At 41.2% G+C, this 27,604-nt stretch overlaps 1 protein-coding gene and 1 long non-coding RNA gene across 3 annotated transcripts in view; one reads left to right on the top strand and one right to left on the bottom strand.

Annotated features, from left to right (window-relative positions):
• Positions 1 to 1,248: 1,248 nt before the first annotated feature.
• Positions 1,249 to 20,475, top strand: LOC138919812 (uncharacterized). The gene is made up of 3 exons (XR_011430383.1): positions 1,249 to 1,451; positions 6,112 to 6,227; positions 19,688 to 20,475. It is a non-coding gene; the product is annotated as an uncharacterized lncRNA (long non-coding RNA).
• Positions 16,042 to 27,604, bottom strand: part of CCL28 (C-C motif chemokine ligand 28) — a 37,130-nt gene continuing 25,567 nt past the window's right edge. Inside the window, exons 3-4 of one of the 2 annotated variants that reach the window (XR_011430382.1) lie at positions 25,400 to 25,644; positions 16,042 to 16,435 (exon numbers count right to left, since the gene is read on the bottom strand). Coding sequence is in view for 1 of the 2 variants with exons in the window: in XM_070246301.1 (XP_070102402.1) it covers positions 25,452 to 25,644 (193 nt within the window). In the remaining variant the exon portion in view is untranslated. Of the gene's footprint in view, positions 16,436 to 20,168; positions 25,645 to 27,604 lie in introns of those variants that run through there. The other variant, XM_070246301.1, reaches the window with a different exon arrangement.

Here is a 27,604-nt window from a genome sequence, read left to right as displayed (position 1 = left end):
GTTTCTTCCACCACCAAAGCAAAAGCGCTGTGGGCCAATGACGTCTGGTCAGCAGCCAGTCACTTGGGGCTGTCCCTGAGACAAGGGGCTCAGGCAGCTGTAGGACAGCTTCTAAGAGAGGCCTGTAGCCAGAGGCCAGTGTGCCACAGGCAAGACGTCCACCTGGGACATTGTCCCATCTGGGACGCCAAATTGATACTGAACCTGAAGTGAGTTCACTCACCCGTTGTGCAACAAGGCAATCTCCAACACTGGGTGTGATGGAAGAAAGTAGGAATTTTATTATTGCATGGAGCTGAGCAAAGAGAGAGTGCAGCTAACGCTGAAATCCGAAAACCTAAAAGGAAGAGTTTTTATTTGGGGTTTTAGGTAGGGGAGGGGGAGCACATGGCCTTGCTGGTCGGAGCTTTCCCACCAGCTTTCCCACCAGGTGCTTGTCCTTGGTGGTGTCTGTCTCCATAGAGGATAGTGAATTCTGGAGGCAGGAAGGCAGGGAGTAAGCAGGGAATGAGTGTTTTGGTTTTAACCCCATATATGCTGGGTTTAATGTAGGGAAACTGATATGAGGGTCGGTATCAATACCATACACCTAGACCACGTCCTTTACCTTGGCTTTCATCAAAGGCAATACTTAAATCTCAACCCCTAGCTGTTTCAGAACTTGACAGAAGAAGACAGCTTTTTATTTAAGCCCCCCTCAGACTCTAACAGATTTATACAAATGATTCCATGTGTACTTTCAGAGTAAAATTTTAGAAGTTTAATATTTGTCTGTTTTGCTATTCTTTTTTTCTTCTATACCAGTCTGGATCCAATCAGGAAAGAGAAAATGCACAGTAATTTAAACAGGAAAATTTAATTTAATTAATTAATTTATTTATTTTGAGGAAGATTAGCCCTGAGCTAACATCTGCCAGTCCTCCTCTTTTTGCTGAGGAAGCCTGGCCCTGAGTTAACATCGTGCCCATCTTCCTCTACTTTATATGTGGGATGCCTACCACAGCATGGCGTGCCAAGCAGTGCCATGTCCACACCCGGGATCCAAACTGGCGAACCCTGGGCCACCGAGAAGCGGAACGTGTGAACTTAACCACTGCGCCACCGGTCCGGCCCCGGAAAATTTTAATATAAAGAAGTTTTAACTAAAAACATGATTGGTATAAGAGGGATAAACTAGTCCAGAAGTAAAGAGAACTCTACAGAATATAGGAATAGCAGATAGAGGGAGTAGCCACCATCCCTAGAGCTGAGAGAGACCTTCAAAGGAGACACCTCAGCTCCACCAGGCTGAGAGCCAGACTTTGTTGGAAAGACCTTGGCTGTGGCTCAAGGAACGGCAGAGAAATTGACGTAGTGCCATGTCCTTTGGAATTTGCTGGAAATTCACCTTCCAGGGTGCTGGGGAAGTTGTTGGGGTCCACTGGAGGCACTGGGCTACAAGGCTGCTCCAGGTAAGGAACCAGAAGGGGGAGGGGGAGAGCTGCTGCCACCACTCACCCCCCTGCCACCCAGTGCACTGTGCTCCCCAGGAGCCCATTGAGGGGGAGACAAGGAATTAGGAAGCAAAATCTCCTTTTTAACTCCTGCAATACCTTTCTAGCACCCCTCTACTAACAAACCTTAGCATCGATCATGCCAGCTGACAATGGAAAAATATTTAAAGGTTCCAGAACTGTTTTCACAAAGCAGGCAAAAATGGTGAATTTGGAGCTGAGAGGCAACAGATCCATAACCGGCATACCTAGACACTGATTTGATTGTATTTTACAGTGATATCAAGTTGATTCTATTTTCTGACACTCTTAAATGCTTTTGAAAGTTCAGGGTAACCCCACATAAAGTAGTAAATATCTGTGTTTATCCACAGGCAGCTGAGAGCTTGGAGGTAAATATTTGCACTCTCTGTTGTTCCCTCTAAGGGAACACTGAGAATTTTTCTTCTCCAGATAGCTGATTATGTATTCAGATGATACTCATAGGTTCTGCTAGGTTTTTACCACTCCTTTATCTCCTTCCCAATGAAAGTTTGTTCCTGTCACCTCTTTTCCTAGGCTTCCAATCTTTATGGATTTATAGCTTTTTATTTTTTATTTATTTATTTTTTTAAAGATTTTATTTTTCCTTTTTCTCCCCAAAGCTCCCCGGTACATAGCCGTGCATTTTTAGTTGTGGGTCCTTCTAGTTGTGGCATGTGGGACCCTGCCTCAGCATGGCTTGATGAGCAGTGCCGTGTCCGCGCCCAGGATTCGAACTGAGGAAACTCTGGGCCGGTGAAGCGGAGCGTGCTAACTTAACCACTCAGCCACGGGGCCAGCCCCTGGATTTATGGCTTTTTAGAAAATCTATGTATGATCATTTTAGCCAGTTTCACTAGGAAGCAAATATCAATGTACGTTTAATTCATCTTTACTTGGAGGTCTCTGCCGTGGTTTTAGTGGCTGCTCTGCTAAAGGAGGAGCCCACCAATTCTTCCCCTCAGGAGCTGTTCTCAGTCCATGCTGCTGTCAACTTCAGAGAACACACGGGAACTCTCAGTGGTCCCACTGAAGCGTCACCCAATTCGAGGAGACGAAATCAAAGCACATCCCTGTCCAAAGAAATTCTCCTCACTAAATTGTCTCTTAAGCACTCTTCTTTCAATTCATTAATATCTTTGTATTAGTCAGGGTTCAGCCAGAGAAACAGAACAAGTAAGAGATATGTATTGAGAGTTATTGCAAGGAATTGACTTACATGGTGGTGGAGGCAAACCCATAGGGCAGGCCCCCAGGAAGGGCAGGCCCCCAGGAAGGGCAGGCTGGAACTCTCCAGGAGGCTGCACTCCATAGGTGAAGGCTTTTTCTTCAGGGAAGCCTCAGCTCTGCTCCTAAAGCCTTTCAACCAATTGAATCAGGCCCACTGAGATTATCTAGGATAATCGCCCTTATAGTCAATTGACTTTGGATTTCAATCAAATCTACAAAATACCTTCTCACCTGCATCAGTGTTGGACTGAATCACTGGGAACTGTAGCCTAGCTAAGTCGAAACATAAAACTGACCATCACACCCTTATTATGGGTTGAGTATTTTTAGAACTGTGAAACCAATGCTTGAGTATTACCTTTGACAATATGCATCTTATTCTAGCACTCACTTTGGAATTTTATATCTATTATACCAATTTAATTTTCTTTTGCACCTTCCTGATGTTCAGCTTAAGAGAATAGTCTAGACTAATGAGCCTTTTGTTGGTAGTTTCCTGAACTTCCTGCCCTCACTCTCATCTTGTTCCATCATTCACTGCTCAGGACATCTCTTGGCATCCCTAGTTCTTAAACTGGAGGCAAGTTTTGCACTTATGGCCGTACTCTGGTGCACGTCTCATTCCTCCTGGCTCACACATTTAACTGGCAATGCTTGTGTTGTTCCACTTAAGCCCCATCTTCTCATAGAACACTTTGGGTTCCCCAGTCGGTTCCGGCCTCATTCAAGGGACGTGCCTTCCTCCAGTGCATCTTATGCTCTGCCCCCACATTGAGATAAATGTGGCTCTGACCTTCTTACCACTCTACACTGAAAAACACCAAGCCAGGTAGTCCTAATCTTTGCCACCAGCGGCACAAATCAGGCATTCCTCATTACTTACAGAATTAAATACCAAAGCCACAGTCATTCAAAGCCTCCCTTAATAGTATTCTGATCCCTTGCAGAATTTTCTCACCAAACCAGTCCATCTACTCTGCCTAAAATGCAGTCCACACTTCCCCATATTTCTGCCTTGACTTGTGCTCTCCTTCTCTCTGGAGAGTCTTGGCCCTCATCTCCACCCACCAAAATCTCACCTGCCCTTCAAAGTTCACCACAAATGACACCCACTCCATGAATTTTTCTTGATATCCTTAACTGGATGTCATGCCTCCTTCTTTAGTACCTTATACCTCTTACGGCACATACAAGTTATTCCACATATTGATGTTATTTCCCACACATCCTTAGATTAGAAACTCCTTGGGGACAGACACTTTTCTGGCTAATGTTTCTATTGCCTCTAGCATCTAGCACAATGTTTTGCCCAAAGTAGATCCTTAACAACTATTTTTCTGAAATGAATATATTTGATCTGGGTCATTATTTCCCTAAAAATGTTGTGTAATGAGCTGCACATATGATCTCTGAATCAGAAAACCTGATTTTCAGCTCACCCTTGTTATAGCCTTATCGGTTCTGGCCCTCATTCTCTTCATCTTTAAAATGAGAGGTTTTGGTCAGATGATTTTCAGAATTCCTGTGATGTTCTTAAATTCTAAGATTTTCTTTTCATTGCCTAAAATGAGAATGCTAGATTGTTTTCACAGCTCTTCAGAGAGATAATCTGTGCCCTGAGGAGAAAGATGTGTTATATAAGGTGACAAAGTTTGAGTTGCTGAAACCATATTGGCTTGGCCACCCTGACCCGCCCTGTCTTGCTCTGCCTGGGGCAGCCTGCTACTGGCACCCACCAATCAGGGAGCAGGAAACCTGGTCAGAGGACTAGGATGACAGCAGGCGGCATGGGAGCAAATGGAAGGGCAAGAAGAGAAATTGAATGCACTATCTCAGAGAGGCAGGTGACACAGAATTTCTAGGTCTTGAGCAAAGAGAGGAAGAGATATCAGTGAGTGAAATCAAATCAAAAAAGCCTTTTGGGAAAAGTGAAAATTTGATTAAGAAAATCTACTCTTGTATTTTTTTTAAATAAACTTTTATTTTAGATTAGTTTTAGGTTTACAGAAAAGTTGCAAATATTTACAGAGTCCCCCTATACTCCACACTCAGATCCCCCTATTGTTAATGTCTTACATAAGGTACATTTGTCACAACTAATGAACCAATATTGATAGATTATTGTGTTCTAAATCTAAATTTCCTCAGTTTTTGCCTAATGTTCTTTTTCTGTCCAGGATACCACGTTACATTAAATTGTTACATCACCTTAGGCTGTGACAGTTTCTCAGACTTTTCCTGTTTTGTTTTGTTTTTTTGCTTTAAAAGTACTTTTTCTTTCAGTTTTATTGAGCTATAATTGACATACAGCACTGTGTAAATTTAAGGTGTACAGCATAGTGACTGGACTTGCATATATTGTGAAATGATTACTGCAATAAGTTTAGTTAACGTCCATTATCTCAAATAGGTACAAAAAAAGGAAAAATATATTTTCCTTGTGAGGAGAATTTTTAGGATCGACTCTCTTAGCAACTTTCAAATATGCCATACAGCAATGTCAACTATAGTCATCATGTTGTACATTACATCCCCAGTACTTATTTACCTTATAACTGGAAGTTTGTACATTTTGACCTTCTTCATCCAATTCCCCCACCCCTCAGACTTTCCCTGTTTTTGATGATCTTGACAGTTTTGAGAAATACTGGTCAACTGTTTTGTAGAATTCCCTTCAACTTGGGTTTGTCTGTTGTTTTTCTCATGGTTAGCCTGGATTTATGGGCTTTTTGGAGGAAGTCCTCAGAAGTTAAAGTGCCACTCTCATCACATCCTATCAAGGTTACATACCATCAGCAGGACTTATCCCTGTTGATGTTGACCTTGATCACCTGGATAATGCTGTGTTGCTTAGGTTTCTCCACTGTGAGAGTATAGTATATTCTTTTTCCCCTTTCCATACTATACTTTTTGGAAGGAAGTTACTTGGTGCAGCCTACATCGATAATTAAATGTACTAAAGAAATAGTAGTACTTAGCCTACTACTAAGGGGTGATACTCCTCTGAGTTTATTTTCTCTCGTCCTCTAGGTTTGTCTTGTTTTTCTCATAGCTTCATTGTCACTCTGGCCCATCACCTCTTCTCTTCTCCTCCATTTTCTGATGTAGTGGCATTTCCCCTGTGACAGATGAATCCCTATGAAAAAAGCATTCCTGTCTCTCTACTTCCTTTTCACAAAAATGTAGTATATTAATCAGCTACTATTGTATAACAAATCACCCCAAACTCAGTGATTTAAAATAGCAATCATTTATTTGCTAGCCAGGATCAGCTGATTCAAACTGGGTTCAGCAGAACAGCTCTGTTGAAGCTCTGGGTCTGGCCACCTTAAATCTCTTCTCTATGTGTTTTCATTCTGGGACCCAGAATGGAGGGAGAAGCTACCTGGAGCAGAGGATTCTTCTCCAATGACAAGAGAGCCAGGCCTGCTGCACAAGCGCTTTTTAAGCTCCCGTTTGCATCACTTTTGCTAATGTGCCAAAGTAAGTCATGGGGTCAAGTCTCAAGTCAAGGGGAGAGGAAATACACTCTGCTTTTGTGGGAGGAGCTGCAAAGTTACATGGCAATGGGCATGGCTACAGGGAAGGATGAAGAATTGGAGCCAATAATGCAATATATCACAGATGATCACAGTGGATCCCAATTTCAGTCCAGGAAAGAACCTGCTTTGACACCACTCTTGATATGGATGACAGGAAAGCCAGTAAGAGTTATTGTCATTGATCTTCAGCTATGGTATTGGGGAAGCAGCCTTGGTGGAAAGTGGAAAGAGAATGGCAACCTTCAAAAATAGAAATTAGTTTAAGAGGGAAAGCAAGAACCTTTATTAGGGATCAAAGAATTACAATTCAGGGAGCACATATTTAAGTAGAAAGCCAAATAGTATCTCAATTATAGGAGAGGGGCTTAGGATTTTTATGGGAAAAAGGGAGGATGAAGTCAGTTGTCTTAAGGAAGAATTCATTGGTGCTAGATAAGGTAAGGCTAGATTTGTACTTTGTAGATTGGCTTGAGGTTCAATGATCAGGCAAAAGGCTAGACTTGTGTTTCATTGATTAGTTAGCGAGTCCATCATCAACAAAGTCCAATTTCATCAGTCCTTACAGACAGGATATTCTTGTCCTTACTGACTTCTTGGAATGTTGGCAGTTTGGTCCAGTTTGGAGGAGAAAACAAAACGTGCAAGGCAATTCCTCAGAAATGGCTGCTTGGGTTCTATTTTAATATCGCTCCACTCAGATCATCTTTCACATTTTCCCCCTTTTGATCATGATCTGTCTCCAAAAGCATCACTGATCAAACACTGGAAAGTATTGCTGATCAACTATTGGAAAGCATCGCTAAACATCCATCATTGGTTCCTCAGCACCAGGAAGGCTCATTCCTGATGTGCCATGTCCCACGTAGGAGGGAAAGCGGTTTCCTCAAGAACTTTTAGACCACATTTGAGCATAAAGAGAACCAGAGCAGAGAAGGCTCTAGCCATCAAGTTCTTTTAAAGGTAAACATCTTCTGTTTCTTGAAGTTTCTCATGTGAAGTTTCACAAGCCTTAGTAATCGTTTCAAAGCACCGAGTGACCATTATCCGAGTGGTGTTTTTGAAACATCAAGCTATGCAGAGGACGCAAAGTTTTACAACAAGAATTCCTGTCATAACAAACAAAATGCTGAGTCCAAGTTGAAGAAAAGACCTGACCAGGAGGCAATGTCCGAGGGCAGCAAGCTAAAGAGATCAAGGAACCACAAGATGCCAGTGGGCACTCCATTTAACCATTTGGCTTGTGCCCAAATTCTGTCTAGTTCCATCTTTACCTTGCCAGAGGTGTTTAGCCAAGTAAAACAAGAGGTGTTCACAGCAGTTACCTCTTAAATCTCTGGAGGTTAGATTGGTTAGACGAGAAGTTCTAGACACCTAGCACAATGAATTAGGGGAGGAATGGCGGAGACATTGGTAATTAAATGTACTAAAGAATTTTCTAGATTCATGTACAGATGATGCTTCTGATGACAAACCCAAAATGCCAAAACCAAAGGAGAAAGATTTCCTTTTTTTAAAACTTTTTATTGAGATTATGATAGTTTACAACCTTGTGAAATTTCAGTTGTACATTATTGTTTGTCATTCATGTTGTAGGTGCACCACCCTTTGTGCCCACTCCCCACCCCACCTTTCCCCTGGTAGCCACTAATCTGTTCTCTTTGTCTACATGTTTAACTTCTACATATGATACGAGTGGAGTCATACAGAGATTGTCTTTCTCTATCTGGCTTATTTCACTTAACATAATACCCTCAAGGTCCATCCATGTTGTTGTGAATGGGATGATTTTATCCTTTTTTATGGCTGAGTAGTATTCCACTGTGTGTGTGTGTGTGTGTGTGTGTGTGTGTGTGTATACCATATCTTCTTTATCCAGTCATCAGTTGATGGGCACTTAGGTTGTTTCCATGTCTTGGCTATTGTAAATAATGCTGCAACGAACATAGGGGTGCATGGGACTTTTGGAATTGCTGATTTCAAGTTCTTTGGATAGATACCCAGTAGTGGGATGGCTGAGTCATAAGGTATTTCTATTTTTAATTTTTTGAGAACTCTCCATACTGTTTTCCATAGTGGCTGCACCAGTTTGCATTCCCACCAGCAGTGTATGAGGGTTCATTTTTCTCCACAACATCTCCAACATTTGTTACTTTTCTGCTTTGGTTATTTTTGCCATTCTAACAGGTGTCAGGTGATATCGTGTAGTTTTGATTTGCATTTCCCTGATGATCAGTGATGATGAGCATCTTTTCTTGTGCCTATTGGCCATCCATATATCTTCTTTGGAGAAACGTCTGTTCACGTCCCCTGACCATTTTTTGATCAGGTGGTTTGATTTTTTGAGTTGTGTGAGTTCTTTATGTAGTATGGAGATTAACCCTTTGTCAGATACCTGACTTACAAATATTTTTTCCCAATTGGTGGGTTGTTTTTTGGTTTTAAGTCTAATTTTTTTGCCAGCTTACTTTTGATACTAAAACTCATTTACTTAATTAAATCAATTTCAAACTTAGCCAGCTTGACCATCCACAAAACTCTTTTCTCAGGGTTCCTCTTCAGTAAACCTTCTCTAACTTTCTTTTTTACATTCAGAATTTGCCCTTTTTTTACCCAGGCTTACTTTAGAACAAATTTGCTTTCTCAACAAAAATATCTCCATTTCTTAATCCTTCTTTTTTGTTACTGAAAACATACATGGCACAAGACATGTTTATTAACAGACCTAAACATCTTTTAGTTTTTTCTGTAATAAGAAGCTGAAAGTAGATAAACCTATGTTTAGTAATTAATATCTAGTATTTTGTCTTATTTGGAAATGACTAGATACTCAATAAATTTCCATTGTTTAACTTAATTTAGCAAAACTCTAAGGTTTTGAGTTATCAAAATGTTTTGAGGTTATTTTTAAGTACATATACCATAACACAATTGTTGCTTAAAAGTTCACCTAAAAAAATCTTTTAATCTTACTTACATTTACTTAAAGATGTTAGATTTTGGAAAAGGGCATTTCTATAGACATTTTTCTCTTTTTTCTTTTTTTTTTCAGTCTTAGAAATTGGTAATGGTCTAGGTAACAGTTCCTGGAGAGGTTACAAGCTTTTTTTAAATTTAATTTTATGGATTTTTTTTTTGAGGAAGATTAGCCCTGAGCTAACTGCTGCCAATCCTCCTCTCTTTGCTGAGGAAGACTGGCCCTGAGCTAACATCTGTACCCATCTTCCTCTACTTTATATGTGGGACGCCTACCACAGCAGGGCGTGCCAAGCGGTGCCATGTGCGCACCCAGGATCCAAACTGGTGAACCCTAGGCTGCCGAAGCAGAACATGCGCACTTAACTGCTGCACCACTGGGCCAGCCCTGGTTACAAGCTTTTTGAGATAAATAGGGGAGGTTTTGGGATGGTGAAAGGGAGTGGGTGGAATCTGAACTGCTTCTAGAGCTGCATTTCTAGTTTTGCGAGATAAGGATAATTGCTCTCAGTTCCTCAGAAATTAGATTGTAACTTAAATGACATTATAGTTTGATCAACCTGTCCAATTACATCATCCCTAATTTTCTTCATTCCCTCTGGGTGTGTAGTTTTATTTTAACTTAAGGAAGAAGACCTATAAAAAATTTCTATCTGGCTCCAAATATCAGCTTCCAGTCTGGCCAAATTTCTGATCATAGCTTATTAAATCCTTTCAAAGGTCTTGTCAAATTTCAGCCAGGACAAACAGTAAATATTTCTGACAGTATTAAACAATTCAATTAATTTTTTTTAAGACTTGATACACAAAATTCAAGATTTATTTTTCCTACAAGAAAAAGGCCAAACACCAGTGTCTTATCATACAAACAACTATAGAAACATGCTGTAGTGACAAATTAAACTCTGAATGACAACGCAGGAATAAAACAGTATCTGCAGAAAATATTTAGGAATACTGCCAGTGTCTTCCTGCTTTTTAAAAAATCTGTTTTGCATATAAGGAAATGGCTTGGAATGTTATGTGCTGCAAGAATATTTTGAGTCCTACATACATGTGAAAATATATATATATTTTTCCATATTGTTTTATTAAGATTATGGTAGTTAACAACCTTGTGAAATTACAGTTGTACATCATTACTAGTCATGTTGTAGGTACACCACTTCACCCCTAGTGCCCTCCCCCCAGCCCCCCTTTTCCCTGGTAACCACCGATCAGTTCTCTTTGTCCATATGTTAACTGCCACCTGTGAGTGGAGTCATAAAGAGTTTGTCTTTCTCTGTCTGGCTTATTTCACTCAACATAGTACCCTCAAGGTCTATTCATGTTGTTAATTTTTTCGAAGAACCAACTCTTTGTTTCATTGATCCTTTCTACTGTCTTTTTTGTTTCAATATCATTTATTTCTGCTCTAATTTTTATTATTTCCCTCCTTCTACTGACTTTGGGCTTTGTTCTTCTTTTTCTAATTCCGTTAGCTGTCGTTTGAGGTTGTTTATGTAAGATTTTTCTTGCTTATTGAGGTGAGCCTGTATTGCAATGGATTTCCTTCTTAGGACTGCCTTTGCTCCATCCCAAATTAGTTGGTACGGTGTGTTTTCATTTTCATTTGTCTCCAGATAATATTTGATTTCTTCTTTAATTTCTTCAATAATCCATTGTTTGTTCAGTAGCATGTTGTTGAGTCTCCACATTTTTGCCCCTTTCCCAGCTTTATTCTTGTACTTGATTTTTAGTTTTATAGCATTATGATCAGAAAAGATGCTTGATATTATTTCAACCCTCTTGAACTTATTGATGCTTGCTTTCTTTCCCAAGATATGGTCTGTCCTTGAGAATGTTCCATGCGCACTTGAGAAGAATGTGTAACCTGCTGTTTTTGGATGAAGTGTCCTATATATATCTATTAGGTCCATCTGATCTAATTTTTCATTTAATTCTATAATTTCCTTGTTGATTTTCTGTCTGGATGATCTGTCCATTGGTGTTAATGGGGTGTTGAGGTCCCCTACTATTATTGTATTGCTGTTGATGTCTCCTTTTAGTTTTGTTAATGGTTTCTTTACGAATTTTGGTGCTCCTGTGTTAGGTGCGTATATATTTATAACTGTTATGTCATCTTGGTGGACTGTCCCTTTTATCATTATATACTGCCCCTCTTTGTCTTTCGTTATCTGTTTTGCTTTGAAGTCTACTTTGTCTGATATAAGTGTGGCAACACCTGCTTTCTTTTGTTCATTGTTAGCTTGGAGTATAGTGTTCCATCCCTTCAATCTGAGTCCGTGTTTGTCTTTGGGGCTGAGGTGTGTTTCCTGGAGGCAGCATATTGTTGGATCTTGTTCTTTGATTCATCCTGCCACTCTGTGCCTTTTGATTGGAGAGTTCAATCCATTTACATTTAGAGTGATTATTGAAACGTGGGGGCCTACTGTTGCCATTTTATCACTTGTTTTCCGGTTCTTTTGCATTTTCTTTGTTTCTCGTCCCATGATTTTTGGATTCCTAATTCAAGTAGGTAAATTTCTGTATTGGCTTTCTTCTTATTTGTAATTTGTGTCTTTATTCTTGTTATTTGTTTAGTGGTTACCAGGTGGTTTGTATAACACATCTCGTAGATGAGATACTCCTTTTTCCGATAGCCTCTTATTTCCTTAAAGTAAAACGTTCCATCCCTTTTCTCTTCCCCTTCTAAGTTGTTATTGTCAGATTTTTTTTTCTCTTCTTTTTTGTGTTGTGAGTTTGTGGTTAAAATGACTAGGCTATATTTATTCTTGGTGTTTCCATTCCATTTATCTTTAATGTTTTATTTAACTTTTGCTAACCTGTCCTGATGGAGAGCTGTTACTTTGTGTATTGTCCTCCTGCTTATCTCCTTTGTTCTGGGTTTTGTAACCCCTTTCCTTTTTTGATTTTTCAGGAATGAGGTTCTTCCTGAGCATTTCTTGAAGAGGAGGTTTTGTGGCAATGAACTTCCTTAACTTTTGTTTATCTGGGAAAGTTTTTATTTCTCCATCGTATTTGAAGGATATTTTCGCTGGGTAGAGTATTCTTGGCTGCAGGTTTTTGTCCTTCAGAGTTTTGAATATTTCATTCCAATTGCTTCTAGCCTGTAAGGTCTCTCCTGAGAAATCTGCTGATAGCCTTATGGGGTTTCCTTTGTAAGTTATTTTCTTCTGCCTGGCTGCCCTTAGTATTTTCTCTTTGTCATTGACTTTTGCTAGTTTCACTACTGTATGCCTTGGGGTTGGTCTTCTTGCATTAATAAAGTTTGGAGATATATTGGCTTCTGTCAGATGAAGTTCCATCTCTCTCCCCAGGTTTGGGAAGTTCTCAGCCATTATTTCTTTGAACAGGCCTTCTGCCCCCTTCTCCTTCTCTTCTCCCTCTGGTATACCTATAATCCTTATGTTGCATCTCCTAATTGAGTCAGATAATTCTCGGAGAGTTTCTTCATTTCTTTTTAGTCTTAGTTCTCTCTCCTCCTCTGTCTGCAGCATTTCTATATTCCTGTCCTCCAAATTGCTAACTCTGTCCTCCATATTATCGACCCTACTGTTCAGAGAGTCCAGATTTTTCTTAATCTCCTCCATTGTGTTCTTCATCTCCAGTATTTCTAATTGGTTCTTCTTTATAGTGTCAAGGTCTTTTGTGACATAGCTCCTGAACTCATTGAGTTGTCTATCTGAATTCTCTTTTAACTCATTGAGTTTTTTAATAATGGCTGTTTTGAAGTCATCGTCATTTAGGTTATAGATTTTATTGTCTTTGGGATTGTTTTCTGGGTGCTTATCATTTTCCTTCTGTTCTGGAGATTTAATATATTTTTTCATACTGGTTGATGGCATGGATTTGTGCCTCTGCCTAGAGATAGAGTTTAGTCGCTGCTTCCACTTGTTGTGACTGGTGTGGGGGTGGGGAGCAGCTGTTTAGACTGCACCAACAAGGAACCCTGTCAGCTGTTACTGACTGGACCTGGACCCCTCCTCATAGTCACAGTGGTCCTGTGGGGTCCCTCGTTGGTTGTGGGGGCAATCACAAGCAGGCCTCAGGCTGCTGGTGCCTACTGTTGCAGCCCACTTAGACATGCTCCCTCCTTGGGTTCTGCAGCGGTGTTATGGGCTTTCCCAGCAGCCAGGAGCAGGATCACCTATAATCACAGCTTTGTCCCTGACAGAGCCCACAAGATCACACTTGTCCACTATAGGTCCCAGCAGAGCTATGGGTATCTTCTGCAGTCTGTCGTTAGCTCACCTAGCTGTGCTACTTTTGCCCCAGGGCCTTCCAGCCTTGTGATTGCCAGTCAGGACCTCTCCACTAGTGCTGTGAAGAGGCTTTCACTGAGGCTGCTGTAGGAACCTGGAGTTCCCCCCTGGGCCATGTAGCCGTTTCACTGGAGCTCCACTCTGCCCCACACCACTCTCATGGAATCTCTGGGAGCCCCTTGCCTCGTCTGGGACACGGCCAGAGTTTGTGGACCTGGCAGCGGCTGACAAGCCACTGCCTTGCGGGGAATTCTTCTCTAGGGAGCTTCCTGGTGTTCCGAATGCTGGACGGGGCCTCCCTGACAATGGCGAGCAGAGGCCCTCCCTGCCAGGGGGTGCAGGACCCTGGAGCCTCTCCCTGGGCCACAGAGCCGGGCGCTGGAGTTCCACCCAGTCCCTCAGTATGTCCAAGGGAAGTCCGGGCACCCCCTGCACTGACCCGTGCACAGCCGGAGACCATGGGCCCAGCAGCAGCTGGCGGGCTCGTGCTGTGCCGGGGAATCCACTCCCTGGGAGCTTCCTTTTGCTCTGGTTTCTGGGCGGGGCCTCCCTTTTAATGGTGAGCAGAGGCCTTCCCTGCCAGCGGGTGCGGGACCCTGGAGATTCCCCCTGGGCTTAGGTGTAATCGCGGGGGGCTTAGGTGTCATCACGGGGGGCTTAGGTAGGGCTGTTGTCACCTGTTTCCACCGTCACTCAGCTGGTGAGTGCACACTCCCACCCTTGGTGCATGACGATGCTATGGGGGAGTCCGCTGGAAGAGAGCCTCTAGCAGGTACTAGGCTGTCCAGGGGTTGGGGGTCGGGAGTCGGAGAGTTTTCACCTATTTCCACCTCCTCCCAGGGGGAAGTCCATCCTCCTTCCGATGTATAGCAGCACAAGTCTCTTAGGCATCTTGAGATGCTATCTGGACATCCTTTGTTAATTGGTGAATGCCCAATTAGTTGTAGATTCGAAGGGGGAGAGGCAAAGAAGACCACTCACTCCGCCATCTTGGTCCCACCGGCAATTCCATTAATTTTTAATTTTAGTTTCTCCTTGACTGTATATGGGAATAATGTAGCAGTGTACCAGGAAATCTCTCAGAGTTTCATTAATTCTGGAAGGAGCCCATACGAGGGCCCTCCTTCAAAGTAGATATGGGGGTGTCTGAAAAGCCATTAACTTACCAGACTTTTTTATAGTCTTTTCATTTAGGTCCCTCTCATATTGTAATTTTTCATTAGCTTTTTGCAACAAAACTTTCCATAAGGCTACTTTGGAATTTCAAAGCCTTTGCTTTTAAATGCACTTCTTAAATAATCTCATCTAATTGGAACACTACTTCTAACTGCCAATGTAATTCCTCTGAGGCTGACAGCACTTTGGTAGGACCCTAGTCACAAATGAAGTTCAACCCACATTTCTGTCCAGCCATATCTGACTCAAATGGGGTGCAACCCCCATTTCTGTCTGACCATACTTTGGGCCCCCAACCTGATGGTTACCAAGCCAAGCTCTCAGGACATGAAATAAGCTTAGTAAGATTTTGTTGTTCTTTGTAAATATTTATAGCTTCCAAGACTGTAGTTTTTAAGCAGGTGTGCTGGAAGGTGGTGTGCTTGACTCTTTAGAAATTAAAGATTGCATTTAATTTGTCTGGTCCATGATTCTCAAATCTAGTGCTCAAAAAGACAAGTTTTGGAAGCTTAGAGAAGCCCCAAAGTGTCCACGGTAATTTTAAACCATCTTTAGTATTATCAGTCTACGGGGACAAAAATTTATAAAAGTCCCATAGTAAAGAAAAGCTTGCACCTTAGAATGACAATAGGTTTTTTTACATGTACATTAATGGGTTAGCTAAGCCTTGAGTCTCTTGTAGCCAAACTAATACTTAAGAGGGATCTTTCATGGGGTTGGAGATTGTGTGATGTTTTTACAGTGTACCTCATTACATAGAAGTTTTCTTGAGGTTGACAGGTAACACAGTGTTAGTCTAACCTGTTTTGTGACCACCTTATCTGGGAGATCTCTTAAGGTGGTGAGCATGCTAATGGCTTTTAAATGCTCAACACATGCCCACCAATTTTTCGCCCTTGGCTTCCAAGATGTCCCATAGCAATAGCTTTTACTTCATGTGCACATTAACCCACAGCAACGTTCATCTAAGCAGAGAATTTTACTGAGTGAATCCCTCCAAAATTCAAAGTACTCACATATCTACGGGGGGCATTCCCTCCCAGCAAACGCTGCATCAACACTGTCAGCGGGAGTCCCCTCATTGCATGAGGGAAACCTCTCCTGCAATGACCACAGCCACTGCACCCATCCCAAAGAAGAGCACTAACCTCAACCAAAGGGAGGGAGATCTGAGCCTGAGAGGCCCCACGATTGGAGGAGTCATCTGTGTGTGGAAGCGGCTAAGTACACAAGAGGGCTTGTGTTGGTACCAAACCTGTTTCTAGGGAATGGTAGTCCTCAAATGTGAGATCACTTCAGATCCCACTTCTAACACCGTATGTCAACCAACAAAAACAGAAATTGGTTTTAAGAGGCAAAGCGTTTATTTGGGATCAAAGAATTGCAATTCAGGGAGCACGGATTTAGGTATAAACCTAAAATAGTGTCCCAATTATAGGAGAAAAACTTGGAGGTTTTATGGGAAAAAAGGAGATGAGCTGAGTTGTATTAAAGAAGAGTTCATTGGTGCTAGATAAGGGAAGGCTAGGTTTGTACTTCATTGACTGGTTAGCGATTCCATCATCAGCAAAGTCCGATTTCATCAGTCCTGACAGACAGGATATTCTTTCTCACTGACTTCTTGGAATGTTGGTGGTTTTGTCCAGTTTGGAAGATAAAGAAAACAAGACGTGCAAGGCAGTTCCTCTGAAACGGCTGCTCTGGCTCTATTTTAATATGGCTCTACTCATGTCATCTTTCACAAGAGGGAAAAAAAGCAAAAACAAAACATTACAAAGCGCCCGTATCTCAAAGAGCTGTATTTATACTTTATCCTTTGCTCTTGGGTTCTCTCTCTTTCTACCTCCCTCCCACCCAAGTCTCAGAAGTTCCTGATAAACGGCAAGAGGAGGTTAGACTGTGACATTTTCTCAAACTTCTCTCCAATCCAACACAAATCAATGAAACAGAAGCTATTTCCATGCTGTGAAACAAGTAACACACATGTCTAAAAGATAGGGATACGTTTTTTTGATGCCCAATGAGAATATCTTGTAATACCACCAGCCAAATGATCAGATTTTACCTTTCTTCAGTGTGACCCCCCAGGGCCCAGGGGTATTGTCTCAACTGTGCTTGCGGACAGATGATTTGTGTGCTTTTACTCCGGCCTTGTTTCTGCTGCCTCACCTATCAATGACCAACATGAAGTTGCTGCTCTTAGGGGCAGAGCCATCCTCTGTCCCATTGGTGATGGCCCCCAATGTCACCACCCAGGCCCTGTGAGGACACTGCTCTCCCCTTAGCTATTCTTTCTGAACACAAAGCTGATCCTTCCTGAGCTCTCCACAGCCAGATGGAGGCCAGGTTGTAATGTCTAACAGGGGCGCAAGTGCTAGGAATCAGAGGGTGAGAGTCGAGTTGGAGAGAATACCATCTCAACGGTTTTTCTCAATTTAAACGAACCAGAATACAGTCTTCCCCTAAAAAGAACTAATCGTTACTGAGCACCCCTTATGTAGCAAGCACTGTGCTTTACGTTAAATCCTCACAAGAATCTTTTTGTTTTTAATGACTTCAAACTCAAACAACACAAATTTATTATCTTAACGTTCTGAAAGTGAGAAATCTGAAATGAGTCTTGCTGGGCTAAACTCGAGGGATCTGCAGGGCTGCCTTCCTTTCGGAGGCCCCAGGGGAGCATCTGCGTCCTTGCACTTTCCAACTTCTAGAAGCTGCCTTATTCATGGGCTTGTGGCTCTCTTCCTCCAGATTCTAAGCCAGCCACAGTGGGTCGAATTTTTCTCACAGACCAGCACAGTTCTTCTCAGAGACAGATCATTCTTCTGTTGTCACATCCCCGTCTCTGACTCCAAAACCACAATCTTTTTTTTTTTTTAGTTGATGTCATCATGGTTTATAACATTATGAAATTTCAGGTGTACATTATTATTTATCAGTTTCTGTATAGACAGTATCATGCTCACCACTAACAGTCTAATTTTTATCCTTCACCATATAAATGTGTCCCTTTACCCCTTTTGCCCACCCTCCCCTCTGGTAACCACTGAATTGTTCTCTTTGTCCACGTGTTTCTTTATCTTCCACATATGAGTGAAATCACATGGTGTTTGTCTTTCTCTGTCTGGCTTATTTTGCTTAACATAATACCCTCAAGGTCCATCCATGATTGTTCACAACAACAATCTTTGAGCCAGGTTTTATCATCTCCATTTACGGCCATTTACAGATAAACAAACCAACATTCTTCTTCTTATTTTTTTTTTTTTTTTTTTTGGAGATGGAGAAAGGTTTGTTCAAATCAGCCAAAATGAGAAGGTGGGAGGATGGGTTTTCTCAAATCTACCTTCCAAACTGACACTCTGTACAAGGACTCCAATCAAGGCTGGTCTGACCCCAACAATCCAGTGCTTTTTCTACCACATAATGCTGCATGAATAAAAACTCAAATGTTAACATTAGCTTTAAAAAAACATTCATTTTATCAAATGATTTTTTGGAGAAATTTCTTTAAAAAACTCTTCTACTGTATTTACAATTGAATTCGATTTATAAAAATAAATTGAATACTGACATAGTTTTCAGGAATGTTTAGTTTATAGAAAAGAGATTCACATACAGTTCCTAAGTTGTATATGTAGTTTTTAAATAGCAACTGCTAACTCTAACAAAAACTCAGGCAAGCATATTAATACTAATATTTTAACTATTTACATAGTGGTCATTGTGAATATGGTATATTAGCTCAAGATAATATACAACATCTGCTCTGCCTTCAATGCCTCTGACTTATGAGCCTGAAATATGGGAAAATTGACCAGATTTTGACATTTGGTTTTGGGGAACTAGAAATGCCAAGTTTCTCCTTTTACTCTTGGAAAGTGGCTTGAGCCCATTTTGGATCCAGGAGCTATTTCTAACTTAAAAAATTGATGTAGTTGTATTAAGGATCACACCCAGGGGAAATAAGCCTCATTTGGGCATGTCCTTTAAGGGAAACAGAACCTTGGAATTGTCATCTGTTGTCTACACGAGTCAGATATCTGAAATAATATCTTATGCAACTAGTAAGCCTTGCTCCATTGGCTTGGGCTGTAAATACAGTCACATTTCTTTTATTTTTCCAATCAATCAATTGCAAATCAATTTACCTTTATTCACAAGAACTAGACTATTTCCTTCTCAAGGCCTCTCTGTCTCCTCCACCTGAATAGTATAAGAATTCAACCCACAGCAGAGCAGTCCTGCTTTCCAAAACCAGGTAGAGACAGAGATTGGAGTCTCCTAGCATGGTTGCTGTGCTTGCGACCATATGGCGTTGTTACTGAATTCCAGCTCCTGTATCCTTTATTAGCAACTTCTACGCTCAGATATTCACTGAGCACCTTCTATGTACCAGACACTGTGTTAGGCACCATGGATGTAGCTGGAAACACACTAGAGATGGCTTCTGTAATCAGCCTTTCCCAATACAATGGGGCCCAGAGGATGATGCCCTTACTGGACCAGACATACAGACCAGCTTAGGGAGAGCTCCACAATTGCAGCCCTCCTGGGTCACACACAAGCTCAGACACTGTGTCCTAAGTGGCAGGGTCTTGTGAGCCTTGTCTCTCAACCACACACTGAGGTAGAAAGAATCTGCCTCCGGGCCCAAACACCAGGCCTCTTGTGATGTCGAGTCTGAGTCATAAGCTGAGAAGAATCCTCCCTTCAGGGGAATTTCCCTTAGTGCCAGTTGATGCCTTGCCTGCCCGTGGACCTTGGATTGTTATCCTGACAGGTTTTCCTAACTCTCATTTCAGCAGTTCAGGTTAGAGTGCTGGTCCCTTTTCCCAGATGCTCTGGCCCCCTTGTGCAAATCGTATACTTCTTCCCCAGAATTTTGCATAGATCAGTGGAAGAAACTGCCGCTAAGCCATAAAGGGGGAGTGGGAGATCTTATTGTGACCTTTGCCTTTGCCCACTGACCTTTACATTTATGCAGCAAAGGAAGCCACTCAAGAAACCCTTCACAGAACAACTGAGACTACCAAATCACATCCCAAGGTGACTTCCTGTCTCTGCCCAGAAAAAAAGAGGCTGAGATAATTGAAACCACAATAGCACTGCTTCACCTGTCTTCATCTTTGGGGAGAGAGAAGGATGAGACTTTATCTGCTTGACTCCGGAGAATTCTTATTTACAGACTTCATTTTCCAACAAACATTGTGATTTTTTTTTCACTGAGATATAATTGACATATAACATTGTATTAGTTTTAGGTGTACAACACAATGATTTGATATATGTATATATTGCGAAATGATCACCACAGTATGTTTAGTTAACATCTGTTGCTGTGAAACGTTACAATTTTTTTTTCTTGTGATGAGAACATTTAAGATCTACTTTCTTAGCAACTTTCAAATGTCCAATACAGTATTGTTAACTATAGTCACCATGCTGTACATTAGATCTCATGACTCTTTTATTTTATAGCAGGAAGTTTGTACCTTTTGTTCACATTTACTCATTTTTCCCACCCACCAAACCCCCACCTCTGGCAACCAGCAATCTATTCTCTGTGAGCTCAGGTTTTTTAGATTGCACATTCAAGTGAGATCATATGTGATTATTTTTTAACTAGAGCAACACAGAGCAAAGTGATGCGTTGCAGGTGGGGGTTGAGGGGGAGAAAGAAAGGACAGTAGTTTTCCACAAAAGCAAAACATGTGCATGTGTGTTGTATCGGATGTTATATATAAATAAAAAATATTTTGTATATTTATGCCACCGAATGTTTTATATATGAAATTTTGGTTGTCTATCACTTTGCTAACCTATGAAGTCTAGAAATGGGCATTTCTGATGTCTCCCCTGCAAATCTTCAAATCACTAACCAGAACTGACAATGAAGTGAATTGAAGTTAAGCTGCACAAATAAGGTAGGCATGTTGGGGAGCTGCTCGTTGGGGTTCGTGATACTGACTCCTTTGTGTCTGATCTTGTTCCCTCATCAATAAACTTGTGAGATACATCTATATTGTTGCATGAATTATAGATTGCCCTTCCTCATTGGTGGATAGCATTTCATTTTATGAATATAACATTTAAAATCTATCCATTCTAACGTTGATGGGCACTTAGATAGTTTCCCATTTTCAGGCTGCTATGAACATTCTTATACATTTGTTTTGGTGAACATATTCACTTAACTCGATATTACTTAAGTGTGGAATTTTTGGGGTCATAGGGTAGTTACATGGCTTTAGTATATAAGACTAGACAGTTTTCCAAAGTGGTTTTACTAATTTACACCTCCCCCCCTACCCCCAGCACACATAAGAGTTCTGGTTGCTCCACATCCTTGCCAACACTTAGTATTTTCATCTTTTTAATTTTACCCATTCTGGTAGGTCCAGGGTCACTCTGAAAGTCGAGAATCAAACAGGGAGTCATCACTTTTCTTCATGCTTTATAATCCCTGAGGACACCATGACCCCACTTTCTTCCCAAACCTAGGTTTTCTCACAGATTGTACAATTTGCCTCCATTGTGATCTGGGTTTAGCAAAGTCAATCTGTCAGAAGCCATCTCTTCTGCTCTACCTCCTCTGCAAAGAAGGTTCTTTAACTCACTGATACAGATCATTATGCCCTGAAGAGAAAAGTGAACAGAATTGAGACACAGTCCATTTTATGGAGGTTGATGTCAGAGCTGTAGGGAAGAGGTAAAGAACATAAAAATTCTGAGATGAAGAAAAGCTTGAAAACAGAGGAGCCCACTCACACTGGGTTTATTTAATTCACTCTCCCAACCAGGTCTTGGCAGAATTTAACCCTTACTATCCTTCTCACTCTTCAGTACAGGCTGGTCACTACAGGGGTGTATGACTGTTATGTGGTGTCTTGTTTTCATCATAATTAGCCAAATGAGAGGCCACTTGCTTACGTATGCTTTATCAGTAAATATTTATTGAATATCTACTATGTGCTAAGCCCCAGATGAAGGAAGGAGATGCCCACTGTTTTGGTAGTTTACGCGGAGGTAGAGGTGGAGAGGCTACAATATGCCAATTAATCAAATTATCTGACAATGAATTATGAGGAACAGCAGAATCACAGCATTGGGGGTAGGATGGGATGAACTTGAAGTTCTCTTAAATTGACCAGAGGGAAAGCATGATTCTATAATTATAAAAAAAACAATGTGCATAATTGTCAAAAGAGCATCACGTTGATTATGTAAATTGTGAAACATATGTCATAGTTCGATTTGTTCTGTGATAATATAAAAGTTTAGATCTCACAGGGAGGGGCACTAATACCCCTCTTAGGTAATCTTCACCCACCTTCCCGCATTGGTTAGTCAAACTCCATGGTACAAGAAAGAGGGAGCATTTTGGATTATCTGCTAGCCAACCCAATTTGGACTGGAATAGTTAGTGGATGTTTAATGGCACTAAACAGAGAGTCCATGTTTCTATAAAAAGGGAGATCCTTTTCAACTTAGATTAAATTGAAAGCTGCAGTAATCTTCCCATCAAAAAGGGTAAATATAGGGGGCCAGCCCCATGGCCAAGCGGTTAAGGTTCTGTGTGCTCCACTTCAGCAGCCTGGGGTTCTAGGTTTGGATCCTGGGTGCGGACCTACTCTACGCATTAGCCATGCTGTGGAGGCATCACACATACAAAGTAGAAGAAGACTGGTACAGAAGTTAGCTCAGCGCTAATCTTTCTCAAGCAAAAAAAAAGAGAAGGATTGACAATGGATATTAGCTCAGGGGGACTCTTCCTCCTACACACAAAAAAGGGGGTAAATATAAAACTCACCCACTACCCCAGGGTGACCAGAGCACAGAGGGAGCCTTTTATCTTGCCCTTGAGCAAGTCATTTTATCTCTATGAGCCTCAGGTTTCCTCCTCCATAAGGTGGAAATATCAGTACAAAGCTTGCAGGATTGTTGGTGAGAATAAATAAATCACATGCTAAATTAGTGTCAAGGAGCAATTTGGTGATATTTTATCACAAAGGCTATTTGGTGATACTTTAACCTACATCACGTTCAGCACCTCCATGTGTCCCATTATCCGCTCCAAATTGTCCTGGCAACACCACTTCCTGGGACTGGCCAGAAGGGAGGCACAGGACACCTGACCCCTGGCAAAGTGAACGCTGTGCTCCTGCCATCTGATGGCTGTTGATGAATAAGTGAAAAGCAATAAGATATATTGGGGTATATGAGGAAGCCACTTAGTTTAAAACTAACTTGGCCTGGCCTTGTTTTTCCAGAAAAGCTGAACATGGCCTATCAAGCATACATTGTACATCTGCTTTAAACATTTATAATGTCCCAAAGCCAAGAATGATGCCCTTAAAGATAAGGATGTATGCCTCCTCCCCATATCAGCATTTCTCTAAAGATAAGCCTTTCTTCCCAGAACCTAAGGATTGATTACTGATCTGCTGTGCTCATCTTGTGACCACTGACCTGCTGTGCTAGAAAAACATCTTGTGACTGTAGTAAGAGAGAGATTCCTGTCATATTTGATGGGAGTTCTTTGTTCTAAGACGATATATGACCACGGTTCTTCAGAGTGCTTCCTTCCTTGGTGAAGGTTCTCTCCCAGGCCATAGTCCTCAAAACTGCCTCATGTAGGGGCCGACCCCATGGCCTAGTAGTTAAGTTTGCACAGTCCACTTCAGTGGCCCAGGGTTTTGCCGGTTTGGATCCTGCGTGCGGACATGGCACCACTCATCAAGCCATGCTAAGGCAGTGTCCCACATAGCATAACCAGAAGGACCTACAGCTAGAATATACAACTATGTACTGGGGGGCTTTGGGGAGGAGAGGGGGAAAAAAAGAAGATTGGCAACAGATGTTAGCTCAGGTGCCAATCTTTAAAAAGATAATTTTAAAAAACTTGATCATATAATAAATTCATCCCAATTTTTTTTTTTTTTTAGGAAGATTAGCCCTGAGCTAACATCTGCTGCCAATCCTCCTCCTTTTGCTGAGGAAGACTGGCCCTGAGCTGACATCCGTGCTCATCTTCCTCTACTTTATATGTGGGACACCTACCACAGCAATGGCTTGCCAAGTGGTGCCATGTCCGCACCCGGGATCCAAACCAGTGAACCCTGGGCTGCTAAAGCAGAATGTGAGAACCCAACCACTGCACCACTGGGCCGGCCCCCCAATTTTGATTTATAGATTGATTATGGATTATTTGTGTTGACACTGTTTATGAAAGCTAGATCTTACTCTATATCTCGAAGCTTCTGTGAGCAAAAAAGAGTCCAAAAGAGGAGCAGTGCCATGGGAATCAATGCACAAGATGTGGGAAAGGTTAGGAGTTGAAAGACGTAGGCCCCTTGTTTAGGGAAAGCGTCAAATCGTCCCTCCTGAAACCCAACTCTGGACCCCTCCCTAGTGCTGCTCCAAGAGCTGACTGTGGGAGGCAGACAGCCGCTGAAGCAAAGCAGATTTTTTTTTTCAGCATCAGAATTTATCAATCCAAACAACAGTAGTGCTCAAACTAGGTGTTTTAAAGTGATATGCAGCTAAAACTTTTCTACGTAGAAAATGAACTCTAATGTTCATGAACTCCAAATACTGCAATAATAAATATACAAATTCATACAGGAAGCATTCTTACCAAAAATGTTAAACCTGAACGTGATCATGAGAAAACAGACAAATCCAGAATGTGGAGCAGATTATGGCTCATGCTCTGTTAAAAAGTCCATGTCATGGGAGGACAGAAAAGAAAAAAAGCGGAAGAACTTTCTTAGATTAAAAGATATGAAAGAAATATAACAATTCATTGCAATATGTGAACCTTGATTGGTTTTAAAAAAACCTATATAAAATGCTCTGGAAATAGTCGGGGAAATTTGGATGTAGAAACATAAATATATATAATATATATTAGATGACAATATTATATATTAGGTTAGATTAATATGTATTTGTATATATTATTGAAACTATTAATTTTTTAGGTCTAAAGCTGGTAATGTGATTATATATAAAATGTCTTTATTCTTGAGGGATGCCAAGTTGTAACACCAAAAAAAATTTAGGAGTGAAGTATCATGATGTTTGCACCTTATTTTCAAATTGTTTAGCAAAAAGTTACATATTTATATAGATATAAAATGTTTTATATACACATACATACAAAGAGAAGAGAGAGAGAAAGCAAATGTGGCAAAATATTAACAATGATTAAGTGAAAGATATACAGGTGTTCACTGTACCATTCTTTCAACTTCTTTGTAGGTTTGGAAAATTTCATAATAAAAAAGTTGGGGAAATTATGTCTGTATGCTGCTCTCAAAATATCATATGAAGATAAGTACAGTTATACTCCGCTTAACGATGGGGATTCATTCTGAGAAATGTGTTGTTAGGCAATTTCGTCCTTGTGCGAACATCATAGAGTGTACTTACACAAACCAGATGGCATAGCCTTCTACACACCTAGGCTCTGTGGTACTAATCTGATGGAACTGCCATCGGATATGTGGTCCATTGTTTATAGAAACGTCCTTATGTGGCACATGACTGTATTATCTTTTGATTTCATTTTTCAGTTGAGTATATTACTGATTACATTTGCCTACTGTATAATTGTTCCTTTTAAAAACAAATATTTTGTTTTGCCCTCTTGGCTTCCAATAAGGAACATTCACGTGATAAATTTATAACCAACCGTGGCCAAGTTCACTTCAGGAATCATCTGCGTAGATTCACTCGTCAACTCTCTAATAAGGCGTTTCATGGTCGTGTGTTTCATGTTTCCTATGATGTGCCCCTTTACTGTTCCTCTTGCTGGGGTGTTTCTTCTTATGGCAAATGGTGCCTTTAGCATTTTTCTTGGCTGCTTGTTCTTTCATCCACTTCTTAATATTATGACTGTGCGGGCTGACACAGATTCTTCTGCGCTTGACATGAAGGCTGCCAAGAAGGGAATAAAATAAAATCACTGATAGAAAGTACAAGTAAGTAAAAGCTTAGTGACTTCTGGGCAGTTCCCACTTTCAGACACTTTTAGTGTTTTCTTAGAGACTGAATCCTAAAGCTGAGCACCACAAGGCTGAATCTTAACCTTACTACACTGTTGCCTGTGTTTCCTCAGACATCGGCAGGAAGTGTGAAAAGATGGAGAAGGAGATTGCAATAAAATGTATATGTATATATAAACTATAATAGAAAAAAATTTTTTAAAAAGGAAGAACCTGAATAAAAAGGAGGGTACTTTACAAGTCAGTGAGTAAAAAAGAAAAAGACAAAGGAGAAAAGAATATGAGGAGGAGGCAGAGGAGGGAGAGAAGAAAAACCAGGTGAAAATTTTCTTTCCAGACCCCAAGCTTCACTCATCAAAACCAATTCACTCCTCATTGCGCATCTCAAACATATCCTCCTCCATTAGGTTTTTCTAGATCTTCTCAGCTAAATGCTCTCTTTTTTCCTTTGCGTCTCTGTGGTGCTGATTACTTCTCTACTGGGGCTTAGTTTGCTCTTTTTTTTTTTTTTTTTAAGGAAGATTAGCCCTGAGCTAACATCTGCCGCCTATCTTCCCCTGTTTGCTGAGGAAGACTGGTCCTGAGCTAACATCCGTGCCCATTTTCCTCCACTTTATATGTGGGACGCTTACCACGGCATGGCCCGCCAAGCGGTGCCATGTTCACACCCAGGATCTGAACCTGCGAACCCCAGGGCCACCGAAGCAGAATGTGTGGACTTAACCACTGCGCCACTGGGCCGGCCCTTGTTTGCTCTTTTATTTGAGTGGGGTCTCAAACTTTCTCCTTTCCCTGTGATGTTATGCTCCTTGAAGGAGGACTAGTCTGGAAGTTTGTCTTGAAAAGGCCTTGTGCACAGTAGCAATTCAGTAATTACTTGTATATATAAAGGGAAAATTGTTCAAAATAAGAAAAGTCTGGTTCTGTTTTCAACAAACAATTAACTAAAATATTCTAAGCTTTTGTTAATATTTTAATGTAATATAAATCTATACCATATGTCAGAATTTGTTTTCCTTTCATTTTTGCTATATGAAACTTTGAACTTGGGGTAGGAGAATCCTATAGCAGCATTCACAATTTCTGTTAAATAGAAGAATTTCTTGTTACAAAAGATATTGTGACTTTTAACTCCCCATCAGGTGCCCTCCAGCTCTTATTAAATGTCACAAATCCTGCTGGCTGTACATATACGATATTTCTGTGTCTGGATAAACTGAAACTCCTGACCCTGTTATGTGGGGGGAAAGTATGGGGGACAGAGAGTAGGCTGCCATATCTCCAGATGACCCAGGCAGAATCACCAGCCAACAAATGGGAGGGAAAGTTAGGACAGGCTTGAACAAACTTAAGCATAATAAAGCTGGCATGTGGGGATATTAGTTTGAAAGAAGTGAGGCATCTTAATAGGAGGACAATATATTCTCTAAGTGTATTAGCCTGGGAGGCTGCAAAAGGAAAGCTACTTCTCACTATGCTGGTTGGTTTGCCTTTAACTATTACAGGAGGAAACTTGGCTGTAGTACTAATGTGGAGGAAAAAACAAAAATAAAGAGTTGAAGCTCCTATGCTTTGCAAAGGACTAAAACTGTCTCCTTTCCCTGTGGTGTCAGCAAGAACCCGGGCAACAGGCAGTGGAGTCCACTGACAGTCCACTGACAACCAGACAAGCCCACAGATTACACAGAAGAAAACTAGGGCTCAACTCCATTATTCCGTGGGCAGTGAGGAGCTTCAGGGATGGGCACTGGCAGGGGGCCGAAGGGAGAACTGGATGGGGGCTGGAGACAGAGGATGCAGGGAGGCAGAGAGCCACAGAAAAACAGGCAACAACCCCATGGGGACGCTTTTCAAAGGCCTACCAGTGAGGCCTCAACCTGTCAATGTCACAC

Source organism: Equus caballus, chromosome 21, assembly GCF_041296265.1.
Source record: "Equus caballus isolate H_3958 breed thoroughbred chromosome 21, TB-T2T, whole genome shotgun sequence".
In the NCBI taxonomy this organism is placed as follows: Eukaryota; Metazoa; Chordata; class Mammalia; order Perissodactyla; family Equidae; genus Equus; species Equus caballus.
The sequence above is the reverse complement of the archived record's forward strand: the minus strand, read 5'-3'. Positions and strand labels throughout refer to the sequence as shown.